Source organism: Micromys minutus (assembly GCF_963924665.1).
Source record: "Micromys minutus genome assembly, chromosome: 28".
Taxonomy (NCBI): domain Eukaryota; kingdom Metazoa; phylum Chordata; class Mammalia; order Rodentia; family Muridae; genus Micromys; species Micromys minutus.
In genome coordinates, this window is record NC_137963.1 from 23,571,708 (window position 1) to 23,590,083 (window position 18,376).

Here is an 18,376-nt window from a genome sequence, read left to right on the forward strand (position 1 = left end):
TCCAAGCCCAGGGAGCTGTTTTTTCTCAGGCTGTTCAGACAGAGATTTAGGAGTTTGTACAGCTCACCTACTCTGCTTTCCAGTGCTTTGGACTCCTGGGAGTTAATGGAGCCGGGAAGTCATCAACTTTCAAGATGCTGACTGGAGATACCACTGTGACCAGAGGGGATGCGCTCCTTAACAAAAACAGGTGGGAAAAGACGCAGCCTGTGTTTGCTGCAGGGATTTTCTTTCTCTGGCTCTAAGAAATATATAGCTGTTTTCTGACTGTCTATCCCCAGTTTTATAGTTTGCAAAACTATTGAAATGACTTTAGTTCAAAAGCTTTTAAAATCACCTCCAGTTTCACTACCTAAAAATCAGCCTTATTGTTACATTTTCTTTCGGTTTCCTTCTTCCTTAAAACCTTATTTTGCTATAATTTATATACATATAATTTCCCTTTTCTGAGAGAATAGTTCTGTGATTTTAGTAAATTCATTGAATTACACAATCACAGCTGAGTTCTAGAGCTTTTCTATCAGCTCAGACCTGTTATGTACCTAAATGTGTCATAACAGATCACAACTCTATAGAGATTTTGAGTTTGTATTATTAGTGGGTTCATAATGAAGATTTTTGCAATGGGTTATATATTCTAAAATCTGGAAACTCTGCCAAGTAAATATGTTTATTTGACCAATTCATAAATGTTGGGCATTAATTAGTTTCTACTATTTACTATATAAATATATCCTTGTAGATAATTTCTGTTATTTCCTCAGAAAATTCCCTACATGTTAGAAGATAAAATTAAACTTGTTTAATTGCCCTCTTTAAAGTGTGTACCAATTGATAAAGCCACTGTTAAGTCATTTATTAATCTTTGTGGATAAAGCTACATATCAGAGACCTGTTAGGTGGTATTTTCCTTGAGTACTCTAAAGATGTGGGGCTTCTCCTGGGTTTTTCTGTGAATAAAGATGTAAGTTTTACCTTTTGAACTTTTCTATTCACAATCATACAAAAAATGCATTTTACATTTCAATGTACCATACACATAATAGACGCAAAGGTACACCTAATGAATAAAAATGGCACCCACCTAGTGTTACCACTTGTAGTGTACCCTAGTAGATAATAATCTATTCTGCGCCATGCCATTTAAACATTGCTGGCTGTGACCTACCAAATTTCTTTCACAACCCAGTAACAGGAGATTGTTCACAGTTCATCAACACTGGCTAGAGATACAGTCCATATCATTGTAGAGTCAGGAGCATAATGAACTCATCCATCTCCTCCTGTCTCTTACTTATTTTTCAGTAGCAATCTAAAGGAGCATTAAAAGAATAGAAATTCTGGGAGTATTGATGACTTCCAAGTTTTATTCTAGTACCAAGCTCCTGGAATATGCAGAGACAATAACTGACCCATCCTAAGGTTTATCTTAGCTACTGATTATATAACTGACTTGGGCAATGTAGCTGTGAGAGACAGACACAATGTTCATGGGCACTTTATTTTTAAGTCTTGAGAATAAAGGTGTCTCAGTTAGGGTTTTACTACTGTGAACAGACACCATAACCAAGACAACTCTTATAAGGACAACATTTAATTGGGGCTAGCTTTCAGGTTCAGAGATTCAGTCCATTATCTTTAAGGCAGGAGCATGGCAGTGTGCAGGGAGGCATGGTGTAGGAAAAGCTGAGAGTTCTACATTTTCATCTGAAGGCTGCTAGCAGCATACTGCCTCTCAGGCAGCTAGGAGGAGGGTCTTAAATCCCATGCCCACAGTGACACAACTACTCCAACAAGGCCATACCTACTCCAATAGGTCAACACCTTCTAATAGTGCCACTCCCTGGGCTGTGCATATCCAAACCATAACAGAAGGCTAACCCAAGAATACTAAAGAAGCAGAAAGGACTGTGCCTATATGTCAAGTTCATTGCTATCTGGAGGTGACAGAAAGGCAGCCATGAGACTGGAATACAAATGTCAAAATTTTCAGATAAAAGCAACTGTTAGCCTTGCAGGCTTTATAGAACATAGAGGTCATCCCTACAGGTATAATTAAAATTATTTATATGTTTATTTTTTTCCTGTTACCATAGTAAGTCTATAATTAAATAAACAAATAGAATAAAAAACTGGGAGTCCGCATTATATATTTGGTGGAATCAGAATGTTTGGAAAATGAATATTATGTCCAAATCAGTGAATGCGAAGCAGAAGGCATCGAGAGCTCATTCCCAGCATTTCTGGGACTTCAGTGGTACTACTTGGTCTTGAAGAAGACTAGAAGACTTGTTACATATGAGCAGCTCAGAGTCAAATTTGCACTGGAGACTTAGTGTTGAAGCTGCAGATTGGTGTGGCTGAGTCTGTAGGCAAAAACTGCCTTGCAGTTTTATAGACTCCTTTTGATGCTGGACCAAGCCTGCAGGTTGAAGTTGTGAGTCAAGATGACCTAGGCAGAGCAGAGACAGGACCCTTACTAATAGGAAGAGTTGGCATCCAAGGGACAGAAATGACTGTCTCTCTGAACAGAAGCCGGTATATATTTGTTCTGTACAAGCATATTTGTTAAAGAACTGTCAAGCCAGATTTTCTCCTCAGAATATGCTAAACACATAACCTGACTAGCTCTGTCTCCCTTTACAGCATCTTATCAAATATCCATGAAGTACATCAGAACATGGGCTACTGTCCTCAGTTCGATGCCATCACAGAGCTGCTGACTGGAAGAGAGCATGTGGAGTTTTTTGCCCTCTTGAGGGGAGTCCCAGAAAAGGAAGTTGGCAAGGTATTGTAGGAACCAAAGAACCGGAGTATCTCTTTTGACACCCTTATATGGAATGCCTTCTTCATACATGACAGCAACCTGTGACTGCTTTTCTTTGCTCATGCTGCAGTCTCTGCACCCACTCCAGAGGAGGGTAGGCTTGTGTAGGCTAGGGGGCAGGGAGAGAGTGCAGGTCCCTTCTCCCTCCTTTGGTTCCTCAGAAATAGCTGAGACTTGAGTCCCATTCAATGAGAGAACCTTCCTACATTATGTGTAAGAAAGCATGGTGACAGTACTTAGCCAGACAAAAACATGAATGCTTTTTATCTCTCTAGGTTGGTGAATGGGCAATTCGAAAACTGGGCCTTGTAAAGTATGGAGAAAAATATGCCAGTAACTACAGTGGTGGTAACAAGCGGAAACTTTCCACAGCCATGGCTTTGATTGGTGGACCTCCTGTGGTGTTTCTGGTGAGTGTGAGGAGGGTATAAGTGAGAGGAGGTGGAAACTGTCTTCCATCTTGAAAAGACAGCATGGTTTATCTGAGGTCACATGTAGGCCACTGTGCACTTGGCATGGTGACACAAGTCTGTCTATCGGTGACTCCAGAGCAGGCTTGGACAAGCAAGAGGAAGCTTCTCCCACAGAGCACACTGGGTGGCTCTGCTGTACCTTCAGAGGCTCCCAAGTAGACAAGCTCCAGGTATCTTGTTTCCTTGCTTAGATAATCCTTACAAATACAGCTGAAGCTGAATGTGTGATTTCATCTTTCTCTGGAACATTCTCCATGACTATATGTTCATCCTCCAAAGGTGGAAGTGAAGATATGGCTTCTAGATGACCATAGTAGCCTCTGCATCAAAGTTGCTCCCATAACTTTATAAACAAAACACAGATCAGACTGGGCAGTGGTCCTTGATCCTCATTTTGTGGACACTGGGGATATGGAATGAAGCCTTGGGTTGAAACTTTAACTTTTATTGACCATGTGGATATGATTTTTTCTGTCATTAGCAGGTGTGATAGAACAAGGAGAAAAATATGAGTATCAGTTTAACCCAAACACTACTCTGACTTCAAAAATGGTTTTGGACAAAAATTTGGGTTATTGTTGTTGTTTTGTGGTAGGAATCTATGTAACCCTGGGTGGCCTAAAACTTATTATGTAGACTAGGCCAACCTTGAACACACAGAAATCCACATGTCTCTATCCTGACCAAGCTAGAAAACCCAGCATGGTCTTTAGCATTTAAAACAAACAAACAAACAAACAAGAAACTGTCTTTGGCTGGAGAGGTAGCTCAGAAGTTAAGAGCACTGACTGCTCTTCTAGAGGTCCTAAGTTCAATTCCCAGAAACCATATGGTGGCTCACAACCATCTGTAATGGGATCAGGTACCCTCTTCTACAATGTACTCTTACCTTTAAAAAAAATTGTCTTTGATATTTTCCCAGCAAATAATTAAACTTGTTTTATTCTAATTATAGGATGAACCAACCACAGGCATGGACCCCAAAGCCCGGAGATTCTTATGGAATTGTGCCCTAAGCATTGTCAAGGAGGGGAGATCCGTAGTTCTTACATCTCATAGGTCTGTACTATATAGTCTTAGCTTCTACAGGGTCTAATTATATCTGGACATTTTATAAAAATTAACAAAGACTGAAACAATTTTCACCTAGAATTATCCCACCTGGAATAGTTAGAGAGAACTACTATCATTTGCCTCTATATGTTCCAGAGTTTTTCTTATGCAAAGCTATAAGCACTTAGGTATTTTACAAACAAAAAGTTTAATTATAACATATGTATTAAGAACAAAATTTCAAGTCATATAGTTGAGGTGTGCCTTCATTTCTCATAACTGCATTGTCATTTATGAAGATCTGTTTTAATTTTTGCAGCTGTTCTTTGGGCAAACAGTCAGGTTATTTTTACCTTTTCACAATTGTGTACACATGACAGAAGAGAACATCCTTTCTGTGTCACGACAAGGGATGCCCTAGGATAATGGGGATGTTTCTTTGAAATGCCAGGTGTCATGGTTGTGGTCTGATGCTTATGGGAGCATCTCTCTGAAAGGAAAACCTTACTCTGTTTTCCCCACAGTATGGAAGAATGTGAAGCTCTTTGTACAAGAATGGCCATAATGGTCAATGGGAGGTTCAGGTGCCTTGGCAGTGTCCAACATCTGAAAAACAGGTAACAAAGACCATTTCTTTGGGTTAGTACATATTGAAATCATTGGTGTTCAGTTTATTTATTTGTTGTAGTAAATATTTAATTGAATCTGGCTTATCTCTTTATCAGCCCCATGTTCTCACTCTGAGGACACCTCACTAGTGTGGAGCTGAGTTCACGGAATCTGTCACTCGGTCCACAAGCTACACTCTCCACGAGATTTCCTTCCCCCTCGATTCACTCCACCTGCCCTGGTGCTTCTGCCCCGGAGTGTTTCTTTACCCCACCGCTCAACACAAACATGACTCTAAGGCCCGATAGCTTTTTATACAGGTTTATATAGTCTGTTGTCAATCTATAAATCCTTTCTATACAATAAGATCATATCCAATGGACAAACATACAAACTGCCTTTCCACATAAGATAAAAGACATATAAAATCCTTAAAGTATTCTTAGCTACCAATCGCCAATTAAGTCCACCTGGATCCAGCTCATTCTTCTCGAGCTCCATCTTGATCTTCCGTCTTCTCTCTCTCTTCGTCTCCTGATTTCCTTCCTTTTCTCCGCCTACCTCTTCCTGTCCAATCATGTAACCCCTTAACATAAATCTACAGGCATTTGTTTGTTTTGGTGAGTGTATGTATGGTTACTTAAAATAAAAACAAAAGAGTATAGAAAAAAGAACATGGGCATTGAAACCTAAACAGGCAATTTTCCAATTCTGCGTTTCCCAGTGTACTGGCTGTGTGATTTTTAGGCGTTTACTCAACGTCTCTGAGAGTCAGTTTCTGAGACTCTTCCGAATTTAGTTATATAAGTGAAATTTAGTAACTCCCTAGTGATGTTACTGATAATGAGGAGACAAGACACTGTGGAGTTAACACAAAGAGGTTCACACCCTTACCCTGCCATAACTGGGAGTTAACTCAGGGATGTGGGCAGGTGACTAATTCCCTTGGACTTCTGTTTGTCTGTGCGTCAGACTTCATAGGTCCACACTGAGGTTTTTAATGGAGTCTTGTATTCACAGCTGTGAGCACACATGACTAGGTATTTGGTAGATAAAACTGGTTGCTTCTTTCAGAAACGGCTCTGTAGGCCTGCCAGAGACCTCCATTTTTCTTGGTACAAGTTGGGTTTTCAGAGTTGAGTATCCTTTTGAGTAGTGCTTTACGAATACTCCATTTGTGTGAATTTGTTTCCTTCTTTCAGGTTTGGAGACGGTTATACGATAGTTGTAAGGATTGCTGGCTCCAACCCTGACCTGAAGCCTGTTCAGGAGTTCTTTGGACTTGCCTTTCCTGGAAGTGTTCTAAAAGAGAAACATCGAAACATGCTACAGTACCAACTTCCATCCTCCTTGTCATCTCTGGCCAGGATATTCAGCATCCTCTCCCAGAGCAAAAAACGACTCCACATAGAAGACTACTCTGTCTCTCAGACAACACTTGACCAAGTAAGCTTTCAGTCAAAAGTACATTTAGTTCCAGGCTTAGGATGCCTGGCCTTTTCTCCCCACCATCAGCTTGAAAGAAGTTCAGATTGTCTGTGCTTCGATTCCTTCTCTGCTATTACTGGCTACATTATACAAATTTCTGTGAGCACATGCAAAAAGTTAATGCTTTCTACTCTATATGGTTACTGCAACTCTTGCATCAGTAGTCAGAATAGCTACCATTGATTGCCTGTCATGATTCAGGCAGGCGTTTTGCCAGGAACTTTATCTGTTCTAAATTGCAAGATATATTTTTGCAGTAATATTTTTGCAATAATCTGTGAAACAAATCTGAGGTCCCTGCCGGTGATCGCTCTTCGAGCCCCCAGCCAGGGTTCTCCGAATTCTTGAAATAAAAGACACAAATGCTCTTCGATATGCCTTAACAGCCCAAGACTGGGCTTCCCTAACTTCATGTGGTTAATCCACTTTTCTCTCTGATAGTCTTGCATTATCACCCTTTAAAATCTATATTTCATGTCTGCTACCCCAGACCCAATTGGGTGAGTGGCCCCTGGGGCTGCTCTCTGACTCTAACATGGCTGGATGACTTCTCTCTTGCAGTTCTTAAGTCTGGTCTCTCTGCTTCCCTGTCATGGTGATTCTGCTCCTTCTTCCCTTAGTCCCTTATCCCAGAAATCTAAAAGTCCCGCCTCTATCTCCCTTCCTAGCCATTGGCTGCTAGTAACTTTATTGACCAATCAAAAACCAATTGTAGACAGATTCCCGTGATTTGGGGGGCCAAATTAAGACAAAGCATTAAAACCAATCCCCAGCAATCTACCAAACAGTGCTTGTCAATCATTAGATATCCAACAAGTATTTTTTCATTTCTTCTTAATTAATTTTAGATATGCCAAAGTGGATGACTGATAAGTGGGTAGATGTAGTGTTGGTGATGTGGGTGGTGTAAAGAAGGATGTTAATGCTTTCTGTTCTTCTGGAGAATTCTTCCTTTCACATGGGCTTTTCTGCTTCAAGTACTTACTCAATTCTGCATTCTCCTAACTGACCTCCCAATTTCAAAACAATGAAAATGCAATGATAAATAAAATGCAGCTGTAATAACAAAGAGCCAGTCCAGAGGCCTACATGAGCATCTCTCTTTCTTTTGACAGGTATTTGTGAACTTTGCCAAGGACCAAAGTGACGATGACCACTTAAAGGACCTATCACTACACAAAACCCAGACAGTTGTGGATGTGGCTGTTCTCACATCCTTTTTGCAGGACGAGAAAGTGAAAGAAAGTTACGTATGAAGAATCCTGTTAACACAGGGGGAATGAAAGGAAGGGAGAGCTAGGTCTTCCTTCGCACTGTGTCAAAGAAAGCGTCCTGCATTTCCGTGATGAGGAACAAACTGGATACTGTACTGACACTATTCAATGCAATGCACTTCAATGCAACAAGAAACAATTCCATTACAGGGGCAGTGCCTTTGTAGCCTATGTCTTGTATGGCTCTCTAGTGAAAATGACTTGAAGTTAGTTCATTACCTTATACAGATGTGAAACTCTGGTGTGGAACCAAGCAGACTGTGGGTTTGGATTCATACTTTTTGATCCTGTGTATTCTCACTGGGATTGCAACATCAGTCCATCAAACAAACAGTCATGGCCAGTGATAATCAAAGTCAAAGGCATGCACATCCTCATCCATTATGTCATGCTGAACCACAAAACTGGTTTCCCAGTGACACATCCATTGCTGGCAATGAGTGTGCCAGAATTATTAGTGCCAAGTTGCTCAGAAAGTCTGAAGCACTGAGTGTGTCACAAACACTTTTGTGAAGACCATCCCGCTGTCTGTTGACATCATTCAATATCAGGTGACGAAATGGTGCCATGTGTGACTAAATCCCCATTTTCCTTCTCTCTTTGATGAGCTGCTGTTGTAGCTGTCTTGTGCAAGATGTAGATCTCTCTAGCCCAGGTACTTGGGTCTGATGGTCACTGTTGCCCACACCCATGTCATGAGTTGCCAGAGCATCTTTCTGGGACTTTTTCAAACACATTAGATCTTGATAAGCAACAAAGATCAACACCAAACTACTGAGGCTGCAAGCAGCTGAGTTCAGGGTGTGGCATGAAAGAACTGGTGCATTTAACATGAGAGGTCTGGCTCTAGTTGTCTTGACTGTCTGATAACACAAGATGGTACACTACATCTCAAAATCCTTCATTATTTGACACAAATGTAGTTCTTTCTAACTGTTTGAATTAACCTAGAAAATGAAAAGGTGGCATTTCATTTTGACAAAAATGTTTGCATTGTTTGTATCATTTGGAAATTTAGGTTGTATCAATGCTTCTGGAAGCTTAGAACCGTATGTGTGACGTCAGTCGCACCGAGGAATGTGGCCACACTGTCTCATGCCTTATTTTCCTTGGGGGAATTTGCAGATGGAAGGTCTGACTAGCCCAGTGACCAGAAAGCAATGCTGTAGTCAACATCTCAGGCCATATTTTACGATTCTATAGAACACTATTGATTTCCAGTTGCATATTATTTTTAGAGTATAATTATTGTGTGAATTCGTGGATAGAAGTGAGTGGAAGCTAGCAGATTTTCTGTGCCATTTATTATGCTGACTGATTTACAGATATAGGTTGTTTTTTAAAATCTACTGAAAGAATATGGCCATACCCTTGCCTATTTGATAGCATCAAAATAAAAGCCAAAAAGTGTCACTAAACAGTCAACTCTTTCAAGGGAAAACAACTAGCTTGACTTTTCTAGGGTACAATTTATGCTTGTGATCTTTGGGACCTCTAAATATGGGCAAACAGTGGGCTTCGCAGGATGTGAGAGACACCCATTTAAACCTCTGACAATCTCAAATGGTCCATCTCTTCAGTCATGAATGAGCAAGTAGTGAAAAACAATCAAGCAATTATTTCACGTGGAATGTTTTTCAGACCTTTTTAGCCCAAGCTTAATTTGTTTTCTTCTGCAAGCAATGTGAAAACAAATGTTATTTCACAGATGCTCAGTGTTATCCAGCTTCATACAAAACAAAAACATGAGTGAAATTCCTGTAATGGGCAAAGTTCAAGGGAGCTTGTCCTATTGATATTTTTTTTTCAACATCTTTTAAAATTTTGGAAGAATACGATTTCAGATCTATTTTAAATTATGTTTATATAATGTTGTAATGTAACTCACTGCTTGAGAGGAAAAATGAAGGTTTTGATACTAATGTCAACATGGGTTTCCAAAAGGACGAGGAAAGTGTGTTTCCAGCAGTTCCTGGCATACCACTGTATTTTAGGTATGAAAGACACAGAATTCAAAGAAACAAATATTGATTTTTCAAAATCAAACTTTGGTTGGCTTTCTCAGTCCATTACCATCTTGTACTGAGTTCAATATACTACAGCCTGAGAAAAATCCTCGTTTTTAATTGCTCTGATCTTCAAGGCCACATTAAAAAGAATCAAACAACAAAAGTAAGGCACCATTTTGAAAAAAAAAATTCAGTGTAGATTTAAAATCTTTCCTGAAGCTAGAGACAATCTGAGGTATTACATTACCTTTTACACTTTCTGGATAGTAATCTTCAGTTTACCCGTGTAAACGTAATTATTGTAGAGATTTAAAAATCAATCCTATCTTCAAATAAAATTTTCTTAGGTTCCCTATGGAGATGTGCTATGTGAATTGAGAAATTCTCAAGTGCAAACACTTCTGGTTTACTTTTTTTTTTTTTAATATTGGAAAACTTACTAACTGTGAATATGAGAAAGACAGAAGAAAGTGAGTCCTCTCGCTAGACACACCTAGCACAATTCATTATGAAACAAACAAACAAACAAACCTCAAACTACTGTATTTAGGTGTCTGCACTGCAAGCATATGCCTCATGACAATGTTATACACTATTTGCTCTCTCTACAGTAGGCATCGACTTAAAGGGATTGTCTGTTGTCTTCTCATGGTTGTATATATCAGGTAAAATTGTTCCAAAGAGCCATGTGTTGTGTAATGGGGAACCACTTTGATACTGAAATACTAATTTGTACTATTTACTGGTAATAGTGTAATGCCGCAGTAATACTGTTCTGATTCAAAAACTGTTGCGTCCCATTTTGTAGAACATTCATATTTCCATAAGAACTCGGTATGTTCTTTTCCCTTGTGCCCTAAGATGAAGCTGTTTTTGTGCTTTTTCTTTATCATTGCCCCTCATTCCAAGCACTTTATGCTGTCTGTAATGGATCTATTTTTGCACTGGAATATCTGAGATTTGCAAAACTAGACAAAAGTTTCAGAGCAGGTTTCTAAGTTAAATCATTTTCATTAAAAGAAAAAAAATGGAAAAAAATTGTATTGCGAATAACTTTATACAAAGTGTTTTTAAAAAGCTTGTTTCTATGTTATGGGTCACAAAATAAAACTGTGACAGTCTCGCTGGTCTACACACTTTGACTTCTGTGCATCCGTAGCACCACCTGCTGTTAAAGTGTTACAAAGCCTCAAGGGGAAGCTGTTTTAATGGCTGGTGTGTCAGGAAAAGTTCAAATGCTCTGAAGAGAGAACTCAGGATGAAGAAGACTGTTGTGTCTCTTCAATTCACTGGACACCGAATAACTGTTAGAAGTCTAGATGGAGTAATGGTTACTGATTATTAAGCTGAAGAGAAAACAGTTTAGGTAGGCTTCCTTAATGAAAACAGAACTAGCTTTGTGGAGGTACAAAAAGGTAACTTGGGGTATTTATTCAGCCAAAGCCACAAGGACCCAGCATCCTATGTGTCAGTGGGGAGATGGCAATGGTCACCCAAGGAGGAAAAAGTTGGAAAAAGAAATGATGCGGTGAGGCACTGAGCTTGATTCCCACACTCTCCCTGCCTCCAGATTTTAGTGCTAAGTAGTATACTCACAAGCAGTGCTCTGTTGAGACAGTGAGGATGCATTTATCATGGCTTATTAAGAGTCAGTCTCGGAGAAAAAGATACATACTTAGCCTTGTGACTTGAAAAACCCCAATTGGTCCTGGTTCTATAGTGTCCACTCAGAATGGCTAGGACAACAGGCAGTAAGTGGTCCTTATCCAGGGTGTAGGTCAGAACTCTGTATGCACCTTCTTGGCTTTTGAGTAGGCCTAGAAGTCTGTTCAGTATCTGCCACATAACTGTATCTTTTAGAATCCTTTAAGACATTAATGAAATAAAACCATGCCTGTGAAAATTCATAATTAAGAGTAAAAAAAAATGTATTGTGAAAGGGCAGTTAACATAGATGAAAATACAAGCTACCCACAGATCTTGACCAAAGCCCTCTCCAAAGTTCCAGATTAGAAACTCACTCTGGAATGAAATGTACTAAATGTACTTAATACAGGAAAATGTATTAAGTTTCAAGACAACAACAACAAAAAACAATGGGAGAAAAGTTAGCAACTATTTTCAACTTGCCAAATACTGGTACCTACCACATGTTGAATAAATGATACCTCAGAAAAATTTGTTCCAAGATACAAAGCTAATTAAACAACAAATGATTCTCCCTTTGAAGTTAGGTGTCAGTTAAACTATTCTTGGTAAATCTCCTAAGCGTTGTTATTTAATTTGGCAAATATTTACTGAGCTTTACATGCCAGCCATCCATTCCGATTCTGGGGACACAATGTTGAGGGAAATCAACTTTAACCTTTATTGGTGAACAGCAAATGACAGTAGACACTGCAGGCACAGCAAGTGCTTTGAAATGTAGGAAACAGGGTGATGGGTTCACGGTGGGGAGGCGTCAGAAACAGCCTGTCTTAGGAGCGACACTTAAGCTCAGATTTGAACAAAATGAGCAGGGGCAATAGCGGAAAGTGGGCTTCAAGGACACATCTTAAACATGTAATACAAAACAACAACAACAAAAACATGATTGGGAAAAAATCTCGGCTGCCAAGGAGAAAGAAGAATCCAAAGTGTCTGGGGGGGTAGGGGGAGTGGAGGACCGATTCTGAATCTTGCTGCCTTGTTGGGTTTTTGTCTTTTATTGTTCGGATAATGAGGAACCCTATTTCAGAGTGTGGACTTGGGTGGGAAGAAAGGGCAGTAGAAGAGGACAGTGAATAGGACAGGTTGGTGATAGTGACATTCAGGGAGGAAGGATGACAGAACCTAATTCAGAGCCAGTTGTACTTGTTCACAGGCCATAGGGAGGGGCCTAGGGGAAGAACAATAAAAAATGGTGTCTGGTTTGTGATCTAGATACATCGTCGAAGCATGCAGTTGATATTCAGTCCAGAGATCGAAGCAATGCACAACACACACACAGACACACACACACACACAGACACACACAGACACACATACACACACACACACACACACACACACACACACACACACATGGGGGTTGGGTAGGGAGAAAGGAATGGATTTTTTTTTGTTTGTTTGTTTGTTTTTGTTTTTTAAGTCTCAGGACTGGATGGACTTCCTTACCTGAAGAGAATGAAAGTTTGAGCCTGAGATTTAGAAGTTACCAAAGGAAACTGGGAGGGAATGGCTAGCAAGAAGGCGAAGAGGAACAAACATATCTGAGGTGTGTCATATACTGGGATGGAAAGGATGGTGTGCTCATGGGAGGCAGAACTCTACTTGTGTCTGAAAACTGCCACAGTGAGCAGGATAGCTGAATAACCAGTGCACTTCATAAGATGGTGGTTCCTGGGGAACTCACGTTAGTGGACTGAGGTGGACGAATGAGCAGTAAGGAGGAGGACTGAGGAGGAGGGATGAGTGGTAGGAAGTGATGCTCCTGGCCATTGTGTTCCGAAGGGAAACAGGCGAATAGAGCTGGATTGCAAAGCTCTCTTTTGGATTCCTCTTGCCTGTAAACTACAGTTGGCATCCTTCTTTTCCTTTCTGAGTGTTTTTAATCCATTATCTTTGTATGCTGTCAGGAGCCTTTCCCCTACCAAACTCCCTTACCACACTTGGTCTCGATTCTTCCTTCACTTCAGTGTCTTGGGCCAATTAGTTGAAACTAAAGAAATCAAACCCAGTTCTTCTGGAACAACTTGCTTCTTTTTACGAAGATGAGTTGAGACAGATCGTTCCAAGTAACAAGAGTTTATGAATCAAGTCTCTCTTAATGAGTCTTCCACATGTAAGTTCATACTTCTTTAATGACTGAGAAAGTACCACAACTTCTATTTTCACAGTAGTTAAGTGCCTAGGCTTTGCTCAGTAGATTAGGAGTTGATGTTCAGAATGGAGTCCAGGGTATGAGTCTGCAAGCACCAAAGTTCTTATCCTTTGGAAGTTATTTAGTGGAGGAGGAATTAGACTCCACTGGCCATGTATCTGTTTCTCTTCTTAGAAATACAATTGCTGTTGGGATTTTTTGTTGGTGGTGGTGATTTTTTTTTTTTTTGTTTTTGTTTTGTATGTCTCTTCTGTCATTCACAATGTCCTTCATAGATATGGTGAGGGAAAATTTAATAATTCATTGACAATAGTGGATAAGATGAAGCATGGAACAATGCTGTGCTATTTTTTAATGCAAAAATTCTTGTAGTCATCTATTTTCTGTTGTTAAAATACTGTGGAGCAAGAGGGAGAGGAAGAGAGAGAGGGAGAGATATTTAGCTCACAACTTTACAATTTTGGAGGTTGAAAAGCCAAGAGCAGGTGGTGTCATCTAAGCCTCATGGAAGATAGCACTGTGGTGGTGGTGTGTGCAAGAAGGAGAGGTCACACAGCAAAAGAGAGAAATACAGAGATCCAGGGGTTATAAACAACTTACTATTAACATTTGAATGTAGTGAACTGTTCCTCACATACTTTGTGTTGTGGTAAATATTAAAATGGGTGAGGTTCTCCTGTTATTGGCACGGGAGCTGCCCTAGTGCAGAGCCGGGCACCCAGACGCTATCAGAAGATCCACAAGCCACCCTCGGGGATTTCTTACTTGGTGCTCCATGCCAGCTCTAAGAATCCACTGCCCCTGCTGTCTGTCCCAGGTAGATACAACCACTCCGGTGTGTTTCTTTCCTTCACTGCCTGGAACAAACATGACTCCACATCCATCAAACTAATATCAAACAGGTTCATACGTTAAATTCTCATTCCACAAACCCTCTACACAATAAGCTTACAACCAATGGAAAAAGATATAAACTGCCCATCTATGTGAGATAAATTAGACCCAAAGAAACCCTTAGAAATAATCGTGACAACCTCATCAAGCTGGAGATGCACTGAGAGCAACATACACGTCTTCCTCCATCCTTTCCTCCGTGCATCTCCACCTCCCCCTCCTCTTCCAATCCTCCAGCCTCTTTCCCTGCCTACCTCTCCACTGTCCAATAATATATCATTTTATCATCAATCCGCTTATTTGAACACATGGTCTCTAGTTGGTAATACTGTTTGGGGTAACATTAAACCTTTCAGGATTGTAGCGAGGCTCCAATTTCGGTCCAGGTCTATGTTTCATAATCTACTCAGATATGAGGAACTCTAGCTGTGTATTCACACCTCCAGAAATTGTAATGTCTTCCCCACTGTGATGGACTACAACTTAAAACCATGAACTAAAATAAACCCTTCCTTCCTTGTTTCTTGTATATGCAAATATAATCAATAACTGCTTGCTGATGACTTACTATATGCCAGGCACTGATTGATGATACTACAATGATTCAAACAAAACCCCATGATATCATGAAATTTAGTTTCGAGTGGAAGAATACAATAAAAATCACATATAACTGAAATAGAATAATGTTAGTTATGCTAATAAGTGACATGATGTCAGTTGTGTAGCTTAAAAAGATTTCTTCCTTACCGTTCTAGAGGTTGGGAAATCTGAGATGAAGATGCTAACCATGATTAGGTCTGAGTGTACACCTCACTGGTTAACTCACATGGTAGAGATATGGAGAAGATACTTGTAAGAACACCCATTCTATCAAGAGGCCTCATCCCCTCACATAAGCCCAGTTACCTCATGTACTGAAATGGCCCCCATAGGCTTATAGATTTGAAAGCTTGGTCACCAGGGAGTGGCACTATTTGAAAGGATTAGAAGGTATGTCCTTGTTAGAGGAAGTGTGTCACAGGTGGGCATTGATGTTTCAAGGGCCCATTCCAAGCTCTCTTGCTGTTACCTGCAGATCATAATGTAGAACTCAGCTCCTTCCCCAGCACCGTGTCTACCTGCCTATGTGCCACCATGCTTCCCACATGATGACAATAGACCAAACCTCTGAAAGTGTAAGCAAGCCCACTTAACTGTTCTCCTTTAGAAGGGATGCTGTGGTCATTGTTTCTCTTCACGGCAATAGAGCACTGCCACCTCTAAACAGCATTACATTAGGAATTGGGGTTTCAATATGTGAATTTGTAGGGGGAAAATTTATTCCATAGCAAACAGGAATTTTGATTTTAAATGGAGCTGTCAGGGAGGGCTGCATCGGGCTTTGGGGTAAAGACCCCAATAAAATATGGAGATGACTCAAGAAAATTCACGCCTAAGGATGAAGATTCTAGGCAGGGGAAACAGACTTTAAGGCAAGACAATGCTTAGTGAGTCAAAGAAGAAAATCTGTTAAGTCACCTGGAACCAAGGGAGTTGAAAGGCACTAAAGGACAGACCAGGTAAGGGCTTGCAGGCCACACTGACCAGGGATACAGGAAGCTATCAGAGTCATGAGGGATTAGAGGAGGGAATTGTGTTTTATATCCTTCTGGTTGCTGTGTTGAAAATAGACTAGGATGATGGCAGGTCAGTGAAGAGCTCTCACCTTAAACCCCAATAATGATGAGCTTGAACCAGAATGGTGGCTGCAGGAATGTGGAACAATCACATTCTGGACTTTTGGGATTTGCTGGTAGGTAAGTAAGGAGCTGATGACCCGAGCAAATGGACAGGAAAGGAGGTGACTGTCACCCACTAGGACAGGACTTCCAGCTTTCAACAGGTGTGGTGTGAAGTTTCTAATATAGTCAGGTGGAGCTAAGATTGGCAGTTAAATAAAGCTGAATCCCAGAAAATTTACATGTACTCAATGGACTATTGGAATACAGGTGCAGGATACATAAAAAGTCTGAGGATTCAGCTCTGGAGTGTGACATCATTGGAGATGAAGGGGACAGGTTAGAGACCCAAAGCATTAATAAGTAAAGAAGACTAAGCCGGTGGTGTTTGTGGGAATGAAGAAAATCTAGAACAAGATCTAGAACAAAGTCTAGAACAAAACCTTCAACAGGTCACCTGCTAGGAAATCTACTAACCTGAGACCTGAAAGGGGAGTTTGGTGAGAACTAATTTGGCCATGAGAGAATTAGAGGCTAGAAGTGGGACAGTTCTTTTGTGTTACTACAGGGCAGGATGATTTTTGTTTTTTAAAGATGGAATAAGCCATATTTGTATGCTGAGAACTAAGGGCTGGAAAAACTAGCTTCAGGATATAGAATGTTCTATAGCCACTTCCTTATTTCCTTCAGCTAAGTGTACAAGTAGAGGACTGGTCTTCCCCAGTAAGAGAAAACAGGGCATGGAGACCTGCCTGCAGGCAGTGACAGGGAGGTGGCTGTCTGCTCAGGCTCTTATGATTGCTTTCATTTGCTTTTTGTTTCCAGTGAGTTGGAAGGCTCAACAATAGAGAATGAAGGGAGGAGCAAGTCCTGAGGACAATCTAAGGGAACTGAAGAAAATCAAAATCAATGGTACCAAGCGAACCAGTGCGCATTAGCTTTGCTCTTCAAACCTCTCTCACTTTGCAACCATAATGTTCAAAGGAGATTGATGCTCAGAGAATTATCAAAGCAAAATGCTCTTGGTAACATTTTATAATGAGCTGAGTTTGGCAGTGGCCACTGGCACCTGAGGGACCTAGTAGCCCGAGACTTATGGAAGCTCGGAGGACACAGTGGCAGAAGGGGAGTCTGCAGAGCCCGCAGCATCTCCAGAACAACTCTGAAAAAGGCAGATCTTAATGGGAAGATGCTTTTAAAATGTGGTTTCAAAATCAGAAGGTGGAGCAGGGCCTTACCCAGAGGAGTATGGCACCTGGGCAGGCATGAGATCACAGACATAGGACATGTCACTGCTGAGTAGGGCTGAGCTGCTGATGCTGCAGTCTCTGCTGCTTGCTGGGTGCGGTGGGGGAGCAGAGAGGTAGCGTTGCCAGCAGCCTTACAGGGTGAGCCTGAGAGCAGGTAGAGCTGCCAGCACCAAGGGCAGGGTGCTGTGTGCACTGGCCTGGAATCTCTCATGGATTCTGCTGCAGGGTCACCCTGACTCTGGACAACAGGATATCTGAGAGGAGTCTCAGCTATAGTCCAGGGTTTATGGTGCTTCAGAAACCAGAAATCTTCAAGACTGATGACTTGTTGCAGTAACTCTGTACATAAAGCTGTTCGGTTAATTAAAATTGTGTGACACTGCAGAATGCAGTCGTCACTTTGGTGACTAAATGGGCCATGGGAAGGGGAGAAAGGTGACTGAGCTGATGCTGATGGGATGATGTGGAAAGAGGCAGAGCTAGAGACACTGGCTGTGGTAACAAGCACAGCTGTGGCAGACCTGGGAACATGCTATCTCGGAGCACGGCCAACAGTGATGTGTAACAGCTTCGAGCTTGTGCACACTCTGCTCACAATGAGCTGCCCGGGTGCATGACAGCCCTGGCTCTGGGCAGTGACACCATGTCTGAGGTGGAGAATGGTTCATTTTCTGGATTGGTCCTCTTCAAAGGACCTCCATGGTCTGTGCTGCCCCTGGAGACTGGAAACCATGTCCGTGGTCCAGGCAGCTGCCAGGGCCGTGCTGATGTTCATGGTCTGTGTTATAACAGGACACCACCCCCTCCCCTCAAAAGAAAAAAATATCGACAGGAAGCCGTTAAGAGAGTCCTTGCAGTTTGTGACTGGGACGATGAAGTGTAGCTCTTCACAGTTCGGGGGTGGCCACTGTTACTT

At 41.2% G+C, this 18,376-nt stretch overlaps 1 protein-coding gene across 1 annotated transcript in view; it reads left to right on the forward strand.

Annotated features, from left to right (window-relative positions):
• Positions 1 to 10,856, forward strand: part of ABCA1 (ATP binding cassette subfamily A member 1) — a 121,086-nt gene extending 110,230 nt beyond the window's left edge. The window contains exons 44-50 of the mRNA XM_080940239.1: positions 84 to 190; positions 2,647 to 2,788; positions 3,103 to 3,237; positions 4,256 to 4,359; positions 4,878 to 4,970; positions 6,165 to 6,408; positions 7,566 to 10,856. Coding sequence (XP_080796365.1) covers positions 84 to 190; positions 2,647 to 2,788; positions 3,103 to 3,237; positions 4,256 to 4,359; positions 4,878 to 4,970; positions 6,165 to 6,408; positions 7,566 to 7,706 — 966 coding nt within the window. The 3' untranslated portion in view covers positions 7,707 to 10,856. The remainder of the gene's footprint in view (positions 1 to 83; positions 191 to 2,646; positions 2,789 to 3,102; positions 3,238 to 4,255; positions 4,360 to 4,877; positions 4,971 to 6,164; positions 6,409 to 7,565) is intronic.
• The last annotated feature ends 7,520 nt before the right edge of the window (positions 10,857 to 18,376 follow it).